Raw genomic sequence first — 17,337 nt, 5'->3', positions numbered from 1 at the left:
TGGTGAAGACCATGGTGAGGCAGGCTGTCCCCCTGCAGCCCATGGAGGGAGGATGAGGGGGTGTAGCGATTCCACCTGCAGCCCGTGGAGGACCCCACACTGGAGCAGGTGGAAACACCTGAAGGAGGCTGTGACCCCGTGGGAAGCCCAGGCTGGAGCCAGCTCCTGGCAGGACCTGTGGCCCCGTGGAGAGAGGAGCCCACACTGGAGCAGGTTTGCTGGCAGAACTTGTGACCCCCATGGGGGACCCACGCTGGAGCAGTTTGCTCCTGAAGGTCTGCACCCCATGGAAGAGACCACACTGGAGCAGTTCGTGAAGGACTGTAGCCCGTGGGAAGGACTCACGTTGGAGAAGGTCGTGAAGGACCGTCTCCCGTGAGAGGGACCCCATGCTGGAGCAGGGGAACGATGAGAGGAGTCCTCCCCCTGAGGATGAAGAAGCGGCAGAAACACCGTGTGATGAACTGACCGTAACCCCCATTCTGCATCCCCCTGTGCCGCTGGGGGGGTGGAGGTTGAAGCCGGGAGTGAAGTTGAGCCCGGGAAGATGGGAGGGGTGGGGGGAGGTGTTTTTAAGATTTGGTTTTATTTCTCATTCCTCTACTCTGTTTTGCTTAGTAATAAATTAGATGATTTCCCTCTCTAAGTTCAGTCTGTTTTGCTCGTGATGAAAATTAGTGAATGATCTCTCCCTGTCATTATCTCAACCCTTAAGGTTTTTTTCGTTGTACTTTTTCTCTCGTCTAGTGAAGGAGGGGAGTGATAGAGCGGCTCTGGTGGGCACCTGGCCCTCAGCCAGGGTCAACCCACCACAGGTTTGCATGGCAAGGTTTTGGTAGCAAGGGGACTACAGGAGTGGCTTCTGTGAGAAGCTGCCAGAAACTTTCCCCATGTCTGACAGAGCTAATGCCAGCCGGCTCCAGGACAGACCCTCCACTGCCCAAGGCCGAGCCCATCAGCCATGGTGGTAGTGCCTCTGGGGTAGCATAGTTAAGAAGGGGAAAAAACCTGCTGCACAACAGCAGCTGGGAGAGAGGAGTGACAATATGTGAGAGGAACAACTCTGCAGACACTCAGGTCAGTGAAGAAGGAGGAGGAGGTGCTCCAGGTGCTGGAGCAGAGGTTATCCTGCAGCTCTCCATGCAGGCTGTCTCCCTACAGCCTGTCGTGGAGGTCACTGGTGGAGCAGATATCCACCTGCAGCCTCTGGAGGACCCCACATCAGAGCAGGTGGATGCCTGAAGGAGGCTGTGACCCCATGGACAGCCTGTGCTGGAGCAGGCTCCCAGCAGGACCTGTGGACCCATGGAGAGAAAAGCCCACGCTGGAGTAGGTTTGCTGGCAGAACCTGTGACCCCGTGGGGGACCCACGCTGGAGCAGCTGGTGAAGAACTGCAGCCCCTGGGAAGGACTCACACCGAAGAAGTTCATGCAGGTCCATCTCGCGTGGGTGGGACCCCATACTGGAGCAGGGGACGAGAGTGAGGAAGAAGGAGCAGCAGAGACAATGTGCTATGGACTGACTGCAACCCCCATTCTCTGTCCCCCTGCACTGCTCGAGGGAGAAGAGATAGAGAAAATCAGGAGTACAAGTAAGCCCAGGAAGAGGGGAGGGGTGGGGAGAAGGTGTTTTTTTAGATTTGGGTTTATTTCTTGTTATCCTACTCTTGTTTCATTGGCAATAAATTAAATTATAATTTCCTCAAGTCAAGTCTGTTTTGTCAGTGACAGTAATTGCTGAGTGGTCTCCCTATCCTTATCTCAACTCATGAGCCTTTCATTGTATTTTCTCTCCCCGTCCAGCTGAAGAGGGGAGTGATAGAGCGGCTCAGTGAGCACATGGCAGCCAAGGTCAACCCACTGCAAGAGAGCACACCAGAAGGCTAAGACCAGCACACAGCAGATTGCCTGGCCTCTTTTCACTCATATCAATTATCTTTGTTTATACTTTGGTTAAGAGCTCTTAGGATAGCAACAATTACTTTTGTCAATGTCATTTACTCTGCCTACCAAAATGCACCTGATTTCAATACACTACCTGTAATACAAGTCTGTAGAAAAGGAAAAGAACTGAACTGGGTAAGAAAAATTGAAGTAGTATTTTAACGTAGCAAAGTGAGCCAAAACATTATTTCCATGTATGCATCATTACTGAACAATGCAACTTCTCTCCTCCCACCCAAAATTCTAAATAGAAATCTCAGCAGAACTGTATGTAATACATATATAACTTGTTGGAATATCATAAGGCTCAGGCTTAAAGCTGCCAATTCTGACAACAACGTATGGCACACAAGATCTCTTCTGAAAGCTCAAGAGGGAGATGTCATCAATTAAAAACTATGCATTTCCTTTTCTGTAAACAAGAGAAACATATGTGTAACATCATGGTAAAGTTGCTTTTATTTTAAGATGGTACTTGTCTGATGTCCGTACCTTACTGTGTGATGTGGCTGGGCCACTCCTGAGATACAGTACAATGCCAAATGAGTGCCTATAAAGGCCAGGTTATTTGTTTGACTTTAGTATATTACTTAGAACAGCACAACCACAAATAAGCTACAGAAATCACAGCAAACAAGGGCTAATTGCATAGGAGTGCTCATTGTACAGGAGCAGTAGGCTTTTTTCTGCTGTTAGCAACGCAGAAGTAAGTATTTACATTGTAATGTAATTTCGTGAACACAATAGATCTGTTTACTGTATTTCAAAGTTATTATGGCACTCTGGGACTCCCTCCCTCTGGAAAGGGGCAAAATAACTAAAAGATAAAGTCACTAATGAATCACTGATCAGTTGGAACATGGTAACTCTGAATAAAAAGTCTTCTAGGCAACACCTCACCCTGAAGGCTTGGCAAAGAGCATATTTTACATGTCCTCATGGGTTCTAAGCAATTTTTTTCTGCAGGAGTCTGATCAAAAAAAAAAAAAAAAAAGAAGAAAACCAAAGCCAGAAGACTGAGAACATATATTACATAAGTGTTCACGCTGTGCCACAAAATGCATTAACTTTTGGTCCACAGAGTCTCTTCTTCTGTGCTTCTGAATGATGCTATCAGTTAAGATAACATATTCACATATTTGCATACAATGAATACATTTACTTCACAGGTACTACAATGAAACCCTTCTCCGTGTAAGGTTTTCAATGTCAGGCCATAGGCCGAGGCAAATACCCACTCTGCTAAAGAGCAAATGCTCTTTTATGAAAACAAAGGTGAAAATTTGATGGGAAGAAAAAAAAATTAAAAGGTATAATCAATTTCATTCTCAAGTCAGCTCACGGGAATCATATCAACAGCACTGAATTGGTACTCTTACCAGTATTACAATGCATTTGGCATGGTCGCAGATATTCACAAATGTGTGATGTACCCAATGTTAAGACTTTTAAAAATTGAATTCCAATTGGGTAAAGCATTGTGACAATACTAGATTGAAAGCACTGATATGGGTGAATTTACTTTTTAGATCTGAGCTGAGCTAATGGCTTGCTCCTATCAAAAGGAGATCCTACTTCCCATCCCCTCTTCTGTCTCTTCTTCCAGTTCCACCCCAGTTCCTTGTTCCTTCTGCTCTCAGGTGTCCTCTTCCTCCACTGCACTGGCTTTAGTATTTCAGACCCTTCCACAAACTAACTGAGCATCCAGCAGAAATCTATCTCTGTAGTTTCTCTGGGATTAATTTACCAAGTTGAATCAGCACACCACAAGGACAGAGAAGCTCAACAGGAAGGAACACAAAACTGAAAGGGGAAGGACACAAAGCAATAGGATCCCCCCCTTGCAGCACTAGCAAGCTGATGATCCAGTTCTTCACCTCCCTCCAACAAGGAGGTGGATGAACCACCTTTAAACCCCGGATGACAGCTGACAGTTAAGTCAAACAGCCCGCTGGATGATTTCTCGAGGTTGGCACAGTTCAACGATGTTTCAACCTCTACAGCACTTTATACAATGGTGAAATCATGGAAAGGCAGGACTAAGAGGGAAACAGTATTATGCATGACTAAATGCAATTTTTAAAGTTTCTAAGCTAAAATAATGGAAGATTTTATTTAAAAGGTCAATACACCATCCAAAAAAGCCCAATAGAAAGAACACATTTACAGTCCATTAACACTAACAAAAGGCCAAATATCAAGAAACTCCTGAAACCCTATATCATGCACACTACTTTTCCTCTTATTCTAACAGCCAATATCATGTAAATAACAACCTATTAAATCACTTTCATAAGAGCACGTTCCAGACAAAAGCAATTTATATTAGTATCAAGCAAACGCAGACTTGTATTATGTGGTATTACCCACTTGGGTTGGTTTTGTTCCTGTTGTCATGGAGAAGTGAAGGGGAAAGGATACACAGTTTAAATATCATGGATAAATAAAATCCACATGTGATAAAGCAGCATGATAAAACACAGTCGAAACAATACATACCATTTACCTATTAATTCAACTCTTGCAGAACAGCTCCAATATGCAAGTAGTTGGGGATTTTTTAAAACTCTTCCTACATATGGATTTTTTGCTGAATTATACCATTAAGAAATGACAAAATGGTACAATTTAAAATTCTGACATCTTATGATTATAAACAAATACCACATTGCTGAAGGATGAAGAATTTGGGCTCTGAAGACACTGTGCTATTTGTAGAAAAACGCTGTTTTCAGAAACTTCTAAAACTGATCTACAGATTTTCTCCCTCAAAAGCTTCACAACTGAATTGATACATTTGTTTCTTTTCCTTTTTAAAAACTTTCTCAAAACAGATATAAAACTCACAGTATTATTTAAAGTTTGGGTTGTTGTTTTGTTTTTTTTAAAAAAAGCCCTAATCGAAATTCGCTCTATTTTAAGCATGTAGTTCAACTAGAAAACCCAGAGAGGTTCCTTCTAACATAATAATCTATGATTCCAAGCTATTGAAAAGTCTTTTACAATAACTTCTCCCTAAAGTAGCTCAAAACAAGTTATGATGCAATGCTATTAAGCAAAAAGCTTTGCTACTACTAATTTTAGATGACCCACATAAATTGTCTGCAAGCCATCACAAACAAATGTTAATTGATTATTTAAACAACATTTTTCAAAGGAAAAGAACCCCATCCAGTTCCCTCACACCAATATCGTAGCATTTTTTCCAAAAGAACGTTATATAAACATGTGTCTACAAATGCATTTTGGAAAGTACTGTAACAGTAGCATAAAACAAACAAAAATTTCCATTACCATTTAAGAAAGCAGAGGTACTAAACTTACTGTTAGAAAAAATAAAAAGGTTACTTATCTAACACCTTTACAGGAGCAACTTGCTGACAAAAAAATTCCACGAAGTATTCAAATTGTTCTGAATGCGTAACGTCTATCTGCCCCATATGTAACAAAAAAACCAAAACCAACCAAAAAAAATCCATACATTTGATAACTTCTATTATATAAATACCACAAGCAGAAAAGAATAGAAAGGAAATCCAGAGATAAGGTTTTACCAGTAAAAGATTTTTAACTGAAAACAACCTCTGCCAAAATGTTTGCAACTGGTGAGCAGTGTCATGGGCAGATACACCACTAGCATTCTATCTACATCTACTTTGAACGGCTCCAGATGATGATTTTCAAAATCTAGCTTGCCAGGGAAGCTCTCTGCACATCAAAACACCTTTATGCCTATGACCAGATGAGTTAATCTAAAAGTAAAATCCAAACTGCACAAGTGAGCCTCTAATAAGGTTACTAATAATAATGGACACAGTTGAAGAGCAAGAGCTAGTAAACAAGGAGACATTTGTGGAGATGTTTCCAGTTAACATCTACCACTGTGTGTTAAAATTCTTCATGAAGTTTTCAGACAAACTAATAATGGTTTGGTTTATATTTCAGGCCCAAATTCTTCAGAATTGGGCAAGTTTCAACAACAAACTAATTAAAACAAAAACACATTTCCCTTACTAATTTTCACAGCTTATGACTGGAAGATACTATGAGATCATCCAACCTCTTGCCCAATAAACATGAACTATTTTCTTTGTCTTTATAATCCTGTTTCAAGTTATGCAAGGGCTTCAACAATTAAAGACTAACCTGTATTCTAGCAAACAGCACCACCAGATTTCTGATGAGATCATACTATTACTTCCTGTAAGGGCACAATTCTTTTTCACCATTCTTAAAACATTCTTGCATGCTGCTATTCAACAGCACTGCACTTAAACCAGGGATTTTCAGTGAACTAGCCAAGTTCTTTGTTCTGAATGGTTATAGTGACATTAGTACTATGCAAGATGTACGAGTAATTCTAATAAATTGTTCCAATGTATATTAACTTTGACTCCCTTCCCCAAAAACTCTCAATCTTGTAATCTAGATCAGTAATACACTATACGGTTAAACCCATACTTGCTGTTAGCCTCAGAGGCTCCTATCCCAGAGCACTATCATGTTGAATACCAATAGCAGGACAAAGCTTCTGGACACTCCATTTTTAACATAGGAAAATATTTACAGCAGCAGAGTATCTTATTTACAAGCTTTTACTACATAGTAAATCAACAATAATTTGTGGCATATTTTAAAAATAAAGTTAATTTATTTTTACTAGGGTTTGTTTGTTTTCTGTGAAAAAGAAATAAACAATGCACCTATTATGTTACTGGCAACTCCTGAGCACTCCAGTTGCCCAAAATCACAAAATATGTTTTAAGCGCAGGTTCCTCTATAGAGTTCAATTCATGTTCATTTGCTTCTCTTTCTTTTGCATAGTACTAAAAAAAAAAAGTACATTTTGGCATTATAGACTCACCCACAGTAGAATTATAGTATCACCAAATGTTAATAGTTGATTCTTCTCTGGAGAAAATAAAGGAGAAAAATGATTGAGCCTATTTCAAAGATACTCTCAACTGCTAAAGCAACAGGCTCAACATCCCACAATTCCACCTTATTCCATTGCCATCCCTATTTAGCAGATAGTCTGACAAACAGCTCAAACATATATACATAACATCTCTGAGTTAGTCAATGTATATCTTAAGAATATCATGATTCTCCTTCCCTCTCCTCCTATCCTATCTTCCTTCTTTCCCTACCATATTCCTTACAGCTAAGTTTTCATCTCTGGAAAAGACAAAAAAGTTCTGCAGATGTATCTTCAGTTGGACTCAGTCCTCACTTTGACTGAAATTCTTGTCAATAATAGCAATTTCCTGGTGGACTGCAATGGTATGTTTCTACCAATATAAAAAAAGGGATCCTTAAAAACACCTCCCCAAAGAGGAAAAATGGTAGGTACAGCCATTTCTGAAAAAAATCTGCTTTTCAGTGCCTTCTTCAGCTCTGTGGTAGCCATATTTACATATATAAAGAACAACAGAAACATCATTGATCATCTGTAAGCAGTGTCTTGTCATATTATAGCAAAAAACATAAAAGATTAAATGATTTGAAAGAATCTGCTTTCAAATTCTAAACCTGTCTGTGTAATACTATCTCAGCCAGAAACGAAGGGCAAAAAGAAGTGACTGGATTAAGAAAGCTGTTTTCAAAGGCATCAAATTGAAGATAGGACATTCAATTGAAGAGAATGAAGATAATGCTGGAAAAATTGATTAAAAAATATGCAAGAAGACAAAGGTAAACGAAGAAGAGCCAATCGAACACCACCTATAAAAAAGAAATTGAGCAGTGAAACCTGAGGAGCGTGATGGATTACAAACTGTTTATTACAGAGGTGGTACACACCTCTTCAAAATATTCTGGCATACGAAAATGCTGCAACTGCATATCAACGACAACAATTTTAAACAATAAATAGCAGAAAGTCTACCTCTACATCCAGAGAAACAAAACCATTCAAATTTTGAAGGGGAGTATCAAATAATTTGATAAGCAGAATACTCCCCCAACTACAAGACATAACTGGTTCCCCAATCCCAGTTCAGATAGCTAAATAGAGGATTTATTGGATTTTATACCCTTTTTTTTCCCCAGGTACTTGGATAAGGAAACAAACTATGACACTGGCAAGCTGCTGTCTTCAGTTTCTAAAAATTAAGTCTAAGCTTACTGACTAAGGGTCATACTGAACAGTATTGCTATCATCTACAGAATATACTCTTATTTTTAATGTAAAACTTAAGTTCTGTCAAGCAAGACCTAATTTTTCAAGAAGATGTCCTTCTCTTTGTGTACATAACATTTGTACATGTTTTGAAGACATGTACATTATTTTCAGCATTCTGCTGTTTTCACATACAGCAGTAGTATTCATCATCTTCAGCTAGCTCTTGTAAAACTTAACAGGGCATTAATAAAACAATGCATGAAGTCTATCTACACACATTTGCCATAAGTGCAATGCAGAAGGTGGAAAAAAAGAAAGAAAAAAAAAAAGAAACACACACAACTTTCAAATCCAAATCAAGTGTCCTACTGGGACTGGAAAAGAGATAATACAAAAAGACTGACAAAAATGTAAAAAAAAAAAAATCTAATTAACCTATGATCACAAATCTGTGAGCCTCTGAAACAATTTGTTGCTACCTATAAAACAGAAGTAAAAGGAAAAGGCAGTAGAAAAAAATAAACATTAACTCAAGAAGATATAAAATGGAAGAAGGATAAAAGATAAGATTTTCAATTAAAAGGTAAATTGTTATTTTGCTTAGGACTTAGAAGGTTTTAATACACAGACTAAAGAGAGAAGTATGTACTACGGTAATATGGTCTAATGTCCTTTAAATACAGGATTCCTAGAAGCCATTTTAAAGCATGTATTTTAAAATGGCATGTAATCATATCTTAGGCTTTCAGCAATTGTGAGTCTACCATATGATTAAGCTGTTGCATATTTAATTGTCCTTGCTACTATAAGTGTCCAAGAATCTCAAGTGATATAGCCCATTCTACCTTACTTCCACATCTTCCAGTACTATCAGATATCATCATCAAGTGTTTAACTGGTAACATGGATTTACACATACAGAACTCATTTCAGAAACTCAATGAATCACTGAAAACAAAATATCCATGTGACTTAGATTTTTATTATTTGCAGAAAAGGGGAAGGGGGGAACCACTCCACATTTAATTCTGCTTATCTGAAAATGTATTGCAGTATCCTTGCTATTGGGTTTGACACTTGCAGAATGAGTCAGGTGTGACCTTCCATCACCTAAAATGCCAAGCCTTTAAAATATTAATTTAGAACTAGTTTGTAACAACCAGACAAAAAGTTGTGGTCAACGGCTCAATGTCCAACTGGAGAACGGTGACAAGTGGCGTTCCTCAGGGGTCGGTACTGGGACCGGCACTGTTTAACATCTTTGTCAGCAACATGGACAGTGGGATCGAGTGCACCCTCAGCAAGTTTGCCGACAACACCAAGCTGTGCGGTGTGGTTGACACACTGGGGGGAAGGGATGCCATCCAGAGGGACCTTGACAGGCTGGAGAGGTGGACCCGTGCGAAACGCATGAAGTTCCACAAGGCCAAGTGCAAGGTCCTGCACGTGGGTCAGCGCAATCCCAAGCACGACTATAGGCTGGGCGGAGAATGGCTTTAGAGCAATCCTTAGGAGAAGGACTTGGGGGTATTGATTGATGAGAAGCTCAGCATGAGCCGGCAGTGTGTGCTTGCAGCCCAGAAAGCCAACCCTGTCCTGGGCTGCATCAAAAGAGGTGTGACCAGCAGGTCAAGGGAGGTGATCCCACCCCTCTACTCCGCTCTTGTGAGACCCCACCTGGAGTACCGCGTCCAGCTCTGTCCCCGTACAAGACATGGAGCTGTTGGAGCGAGTCCAGAGGAGGGCCACAAAGATGATCAGAAGGCTGGAGCACCCCTCCTATGAAGACAGGCTGAGAGAGTTGGGATTGTTCAGCCTGGAGAAGGCTCCAGGGAGACCTAATTGCAGCCTTCCAGTACCTGAAGGGGCCTACAGGAAAGCTGGTGAGGGACTGTTTAGCAGGGAGTGTAGTGACAGGACAAGGGGTAATGGGTTTAAGCTGAAGGAGGGTCGATTTAGATTAGATGTCAGAAAGAAATTCTTTACTGTGAGGGTGGTGAGGCACTGAAACAGGTTGTCCAGAGAGGTTGTGGAGGCCCCATCCCTGGAAGTGTTTAAGACCAGGCTGGATGGGGCTTTGGGCAACCTGGTGTAGTGGAGGGTGTCCCGGCCGGCAGCAGGAGGGTTGGAACTGGATCATCTTTAAGGTCCTTTCCAACCCAAACCATTCTGTGATTCTATGACTTAACTGCTAATGACTCCAGCTGCAAATTAAATAATAAAAAGATGGTGGCTGACATGGAAGAAAATACCTTTCATTGGACAGCAACACAAGTACTAACCAGAGTACTTCTATCATGTGTTTCCTAAGAACTAGGAGTCTACTTACCTGTTCTACAGAGCATGCCCTGCAGCTGCTGACATTATATTTTGGTTAGTACTAACCTGCAGCACTGGTACGGTATTTAAATAGCCTATTTACAAAGTATTTAGAAGTGAATCAAAACAGTTTTACTGTTAACATTACAAATAATGAGTATATAAAAAAATATTTCAAAGAAAAATAGGCTGGATTTCCAGAACGCTCAGCATTAGTCTTAACTCTGCTCTATTCATGTCAATAGGAAAAAAAAAATCCACAGTACATCTTATTTTAATCTCTCTGCTCACAATGTTAAATCTGAACCGGTGTTCTCGTCTCTCCTGAGACACCTTATATATCTTCTAAATCTAGCTATTGCAGTTAACATAGAGGATCCAGTTTTCTTTGCTTCTTGCATAGAAAGATACTACGTATGTTTTGATGGAAACACTACGGCTAACATTTAATTTTTTGTATTAATGAAACCACGTACTTTTTTGTAGTGTTTCATATTATTTACTTTTCCATTATTTATGAGTATGACGTTGAAATCTTTCTTTGAATCACACTGTGCCTAGCAGTAGATCATTGAATAGAAGCAGGTCACCTTACCTCTGGAAAACTTGTATTTTTGGTACAGTGCCACACCTACCTACTATATACACGTTTACTTTAGAACTGGAAGTAAAAGAAGGAAGTAAAATCCTCCTAGTAACTGAGACAATCCCCAATATTAATTTTCTTCAAAATATTAGAACAGGTTCAACAAAACAGAAGAATAACCTATGGATATTATTTAGGTTTTTTGATGTAAACAGAAATCTGTGTCAGCACGCTTGGAAAGCAACATGTGAAAGCAAAATGTGAAATTCCATGATTTATAACCAAATCATTTACTTACCAATTTCTGTCATATGGCAATCATATTTCATTCCTTGAAAACAAAAAATACTTCCCTATTAATGCCAGTCATTTAAAAAAATTGTATACATACTGATTTAAGAAGAAAATGACAATACAGATTTCTGTAAAAAAACCCTGTATTTTCTTCTCATACAACTTGTTACTGTAACAAAATAGGTAAAATATTTTATGTTACTTTTTCTTTACCTTTCTAGCCCTTTGACTCAAAAGAACATTAAGTCAACTGACAAAAGTTCCCAGGGCTATTCCGGGGCTTAGTAAAATATTCCAATATACAAGGGAAGGAGATTAAAAATATCAGTAGGTCCTCACTCCTAAGGCAGTCTTAGGATAGCCACAGAAAATAAGACAATTTCAGAATTTCTTCAGAATTTAATCATCATTAAGAAGTGTTTCTGAACTTTTAAAGCAATTCAAAAGAACACACACAGAACAGAGATGCAAAATGGTCTTTAACAGTCTGTCTGCAGATATCAGAATTCACAGATTTTACAGAGCAACAACAAAACAAAAGCAAGTCTCTGACTAGTTTTATAACTGGCATTCAAGATCCTATAAGCTATCATCTACCAAATTTCAGACTGCCATGGCAATTAAGAGCTATAAGAAATAGAGAGATTCACAGGTACCATTAGTTGAAAGATGCTGGAGTAGGCATACAATGTAAAGACAGGCTTCCCAAATTGACAACTCACTATGCAAGAGCAAGTAAAAGGATAAGCCTACAATGGAATATGTTTGTTGGTGTGACTAAGCCACCAAACCCTTTTAATCACAGTTTATACTAACACTACTTTTTATTCAGCAAAACTGTGACTATGTTCAACCTTTTGCTGACACAGCATTGACAGAGGTATAACACCATCTTTAATATTACTATACTCACAAGAATTTACAAACATACACTTAGCCTTAGGAGAAAAACTCCTCCCATGTTATATGGCAAGGAGCATAGCAAGAAACTGGCAAGAACAGGGTACAGAGAACTTTTTCTGCCTTCTAGATGCAAAGTTTAAGATTTTGGAAATACTGACCAAGAAGCTGGGATCCCAAATAAGGATTCAGTGTAATCCTCTCTGTTGAAATAACAACATCTTTTTATCTGGTCATTAACTGATTCCGTATCATGTCTCCATTTGGAAACTCAGATCTCTAGCTGCGCACCTGAAGAATTCTTCAAACAGGCATAAACTTAATGAGCAAGGGCTCCACACAAGCGTCTGTTTTCAAAAATGAGGTAGAACAATTGTTACTCCTTTACATACAAGTTTTTATTTTAACATAAATTAACATAAATTAAATTCATAAGCTATTCCAGAATAAATAGTTTTATTTGAAAAAATAAAAGATGTGCTATTTCAAAACTGCAATTCATGCAGAAGAAATTAATTCTAGGTCATACAGTTCCTCTACAACTATTTTTCTTCCTCATCTTGGATCTGTTTCTACTTGCAACATTCTTCTGGCTTATTAAAGGTTTATAATTGAGACAGGGATAAAAATGCCTATTACAAAGAGCAACAATTATTAACTGCTGTGAAAATAAACTGGCTTGTGTGTAACTTATGGAAAGCAACAGATGGCCAAGTAGGGGATGCTGAAACAAGGAACATGAGAGTTTTTGTTGCTCACTTTGCTTCTTCACCCCAAGGAATATTATCAACAGAAACTGCAAGCATTTCTCAAGTAATATCTAACTGCACAGAGGAGTTTGTCCTGGAAAAAGAGATATATGAGATAATTATATACTGCAAAGGCATATTTTAAAATGTTAAGTCAAAGTCTTGGAGTTTTAAACTTGGTTGTTTTTTGTTTGGGGGTTTTTTGGTTTTGGTTTTGTTGGGTTTTTTTACACCATCCTATATTAATGAAGTCCCTCCACATTCATTATGCTCCTTGATACCATTTCACTTGCCAATGCTGCTCAATCCCTTTCCCTTTCCCCAGAAAGTTAAGGTAAGAGGTAAAATCATTTAAAATTGCAGGAATTCAACATTCCTGCTAACAAGCAGAATCAGCTAACAGGCAGACTTCAAGCACAGATGGAAAAATAAGTTAAAATGAGAGATGAAACATTGATTTAGCAAGTTCTCTTGAAAGTACAAAAAACCCTTACTTCAAAAATACTGAGCAGTACCCATCATCCATTGCTTCATTTGCTTAGAATTGCAATGACAACAATACCAGTATTTGCTTAAAAGAAAGACATTTCCTGTGGACCAAGTAAACCACTAACAGGTAAGGAAAAGAGAAACCCGAGAGCCAAAAGGGAAAAGAGCAGGTCATTCTATTGGTTTCTTTTCTTAAACATGAACTACTGTTAATTAAAGAAGGATCAATTTACACAACTGACAGTGACAGAAGTACAGCTGTACTGACTTTAGGTACACTACTGGATCATTTACCGTGAGAAAGGAGGGTTGTACTGTAGTCAAATATACAAATAGGCTCTGCCACTTTATCTGCATGAAGTTCTGAACATTGATGTAGTTTAGAGATCTTGATGAATAAAGCTTGCATTGCCTATCAATAACCAATTTCTTTTTTGCTGACAGTATTGATGCTAAGCAAATAGAAGCTGATATTCTCAAAAAAACTGAATACCTCTTGTACAATAATTCTGAATTAGTTTTTCCTCAAAACCACTACCCACTTTGAGTCAGGTACCCAGTTCCCAAACTGCACCGGTTCAACAGGAACTTCTCTTGTCCTGCTCAGCTCCTTATAAAAACTGCTAAGGTGAAGGCTAAGTGAATCTAAGCATACACTCCCAAGCATTCATGCAAAGAGAGAAAAGCAGAAGACAGTATGCTTTCATATATTGTAGACTAAAATGATTGCAGAAGACTAACAGATTAATTACCAGTTGTACACCAAAATTAACGAGGATGAATTCAGCACTTTAAATAGCCATGGAAAAAAAGAAAAATCGCAATGATATATCCTAACACAACAATTTCGAAATAAACTTTTACCTGACAATGCTACATCTGGATGTCGTTACCATGATTTCATCATTGATTAAAATTGTTTTATCACACTCTGCAACCCCAGTCACAAGGAAAAGCTCAGCCCAAATCCTACAAAGATTCAAAACTATGCTATCAAAACAGACAGCAAGCAGATATGCTCATACTCCATCAAGGAACAAATATTCACCACCACCGCATTTTTGAACACACAACATTGGTAGGATATATGTGGTCAGCTGAAGCAGCCAAACTTGGCTTATATCCATACAATAGAATTTAGATGGTGTTTGCAAAAATAAAAAATTCCATAACATGATTCATACACATAGTCACACCTAAATAGATCCTGACACATTCTGGATCAAAGCCACCAAAACATAAAAACAAGGCCAAAATTCTCCTTTTTCACTAGAAAAATCTGGGTCCTTATATACCTCAGTCCACAAAGATGTGACAAAACTCTCACACACTGATGCCAGAAGTTAGTAGAACCTCCTCAACTACTTTTGTCTAAATAGTATGAGAAAGAGAGACGGAGTGTCCTGAAACATCCGAGTCTTGCCAGACACTAGCAACAGCTATGCAGTAAAGACTCGGCAGGACCAGACAGCCTGCTTTTTAAAATCCCAACTCTAAAAATTTAAGAGCTGAACAAAAGTGGTAGTTACTCCAATTCCACTGGAAAACATCATCTCACTTGAAATACTAGATTCAGCACCCAGAGACCGTTGGAACCTAAAATCTTTTGGCCTCAAGTTTACTCTCAAAGTAAACACGTTGCTACCCCCATTAAACACAAAAATTCAGACTCCAACACATCCTGGTGCAAAGCAAAAATCTGGACACGAGACCTTGCCAAATCAATCAGATCCTTGTTCACAAACATCTACATTCAACTGCACATTTGAGCCACACTCAAATGACTAGGGAAATCTGCACCTTCTTAAATCCTGGCCCTAGAGACCCTGGAAAGGTTAAGCTTCATTTTCTTACTTAGATTTCCAAAACTTTTTTTTTTTTTTAGACTAGACAGTTTTCCTGCAATTTTTTTTTGTCCTATGGTTCAATTGATTCCACAAAGGTAGAGGGGAGCAGCTGGTGAGAGCTAAGGATGTCACAGTAAGGAACAAGTAACACTATGATGGAGATATCTGGACCATGCCGTAGCCTCACCTCCTGGATTCGCCTGCGGGCCCGCTGCAGCACCTCCTCGTACCCCTTCTGTCGCAGCTCACTCAGGCTCTCATAATACTCTTCAGGGTCGTCAGTTTCAGTGAAGAGTACCTGGGAAAGGATCTTCCAGCCACAGGTATCCAAGCTGTGGACCAAGTAAACTTGCAGTTTGTAGCAGAGTGCGTCCATCTCCTGCTCGGATAGCTCCGGGGCTCCGAACAGCACCGTCCACATGCCCGAGGGCTCCTCGGGGAAGGCAGGCAGGTAGGGCTCCAGCTCCGAGTTCACCGAGCACAGCTGCTGGTGCACTGCCCGCAGGTCTTGGAAGGAGAAGAGGCCGGCCCAGCTGCACTCCTCCCCCGCGGACTCCGCGTCGGGAGCGGCCGGCTCGGCTGCCTGTAGCGACGAGGGCGGCAGAGACAGCGCAGCAGCCGCCTCCTCCTTCCCCAACTCCAGCACTTCTATCTCTTCGGCGGCACCTGCCGTCTCCGGGCCGGGCTGCGGCCTCCGGGCCGGGCTGCTCTTGGCGCGCAGCGGGCCCTTCGGCAGCGCCTCGGCCGCCGCGCTCCGCTCGGAGCCCCGCAGCCCCGTCTCGGCGCGGGGATGCGAGGAGCCCCGCAGCAGGCCGGAGTCCGTGCCCCAGGCCGGGTTCCTGCGCACCGTTGGGCTGCCGGCCTTGGGGGCGGCTCTGGCCTCGGGGCCGGCGGAGCCACCGCGGCGAAGCTCGCGGGAGCCGCTGCGCTGGCGCTGCGCCGTGCGGTTGTGGCAGGTGATGGCGAACTTGCCTTCGATCTCGTTCCAGGCCACGATGAAGACGAACTTGTGCTTCTCCCGCTCCTGGAAGGCGTGAGGCCTGACGGCCACCCAGTCGGCCTCCAGCGTTTCCTCCAGGGCGAAGGCGGACATGGCGCTGCGCGGCTTCCCACACACGCACACACCCCCCACCCTCCCCGCTCCCGTCCCGTCAGCCGCCCCCGCCTGCCCTGCCGCGCGCCGGCCGGCAACGGCTCCCCGCAGCCCGGCGCGCCGCCTCACTGCCCACCATCAGCCATCTTAGCGGCGGGGGGACGGGGAAGGCGCTGAGCGGGGAGGATGCGCCGGATCCCCACCAGAGCGGCGAGGGAGGTGGGGGGGTGGGGAGGGAGGACACAGAGGAATCACCTCCTCTCTGCTCGGAGCCCGCCGCCGAGGAATGCCGCCGCCGCCTGTGGTCATCGACCTGCCGCCGCGGCGGACAATACCCGGTGCCCCCGCACAGGTACTTCACTCGCGTCACATGGGGCGGGATCTGTTTACAAGCGGCGGTGGCGCTGCGGCAACACAGCCCCGGCCCCGCCCCGCGGCCTCCCGAAGCCCCTCCCCCTGCCCCGCCGTGCGCCTTTCCCATTGGCTGTCGCCCTGGTTTGCCCGGCTGAGGGAGATGGGCGGAGCGTCACGCCCCGCCCCTCCCCGTCTCTGCCGGCCACGCTCGCGGTCTCCCTCCCGCCCGCCTTCCTCGCGCTCCTGTGGTGGGCGGGGGAGGATGATGTCACGCCCCTTCCCTCGGAGGTACAACACGGCCGTTTGGGCGCCGCGCGCTGCATGCTGGGAAGGGCGCGTGCCGGACCGGGACCGATACGGGGTGGGGCCCGGCGGTTGCGCGGGAGGGGAGGGGAGCGGGACCGGGCCGAGCCGAGCCGAGACGAGCCGAAACGGGGGAAGCGGGCCGTCAGGATGAGATTTGCCACCTCTGCCACGCCTGCACCGTAGCTCCCGAGGGCAGGCTGGGGGGCATCGGCCTCAGCTCTGGGCAGCTTCTGAGGCAGCGCTGGCCTTGCCGTTAGCTCCCTGCCAGCCCGGTGGGGCACGGTGCTTTCAGCGGTCCTGCGCTGCAGCTGCCCTGGCCGCGCTCCACCAGC

General features: G+C 42.6%; 1 protein-coding gene across 2 annotated transcripts in view; it reads right to left on the bottom strand.

Moving 5' to 3' along the window:
* Positions 1-16,730, bottom strand: part of JMY (junction mediating and regulatory protein, p53 cofactor) — a 70,472-nt gene extending 53,742 nt beyond the window's left edge. For both annotated transcript variants that reach the window (XM_075739259.1, XM_075739260.1), the window contains exon 1: positions 15,440-16,730. In XM_075739259.1, the coding sequence (XP_075595374.1) occupies positions 15,440-16,345 (906 nt within the window). In that variant the 5' untranslated portion in view covers positions 16,346-16,730. The remainder of the gene's footprint in view (positions 1-15,439) is intronic.
* Positions 16,731-17,337: the final 607 nt, after the last annotated feature.

This window comes from Balearica regulorum, chromosome Z (assembly GCF_011004875.1).
Source record: "Balearica regulorum gibbericeps isolate bBalReg1 chromosome Z, bBalReg1.pri, whole genome shotgun sequence".
Classification (NCBI taxonomy): Eukaryota; Metazoa; Chordata; class Aves; order Gruiformes; family Gruidae; genus Balearica; species Balearica regulorum.
The sequence above is the reverse complement of the archived record's forward strand: the minus strand, read 5'-3'. Positions and strand labels throughout refer to the sequence as shown.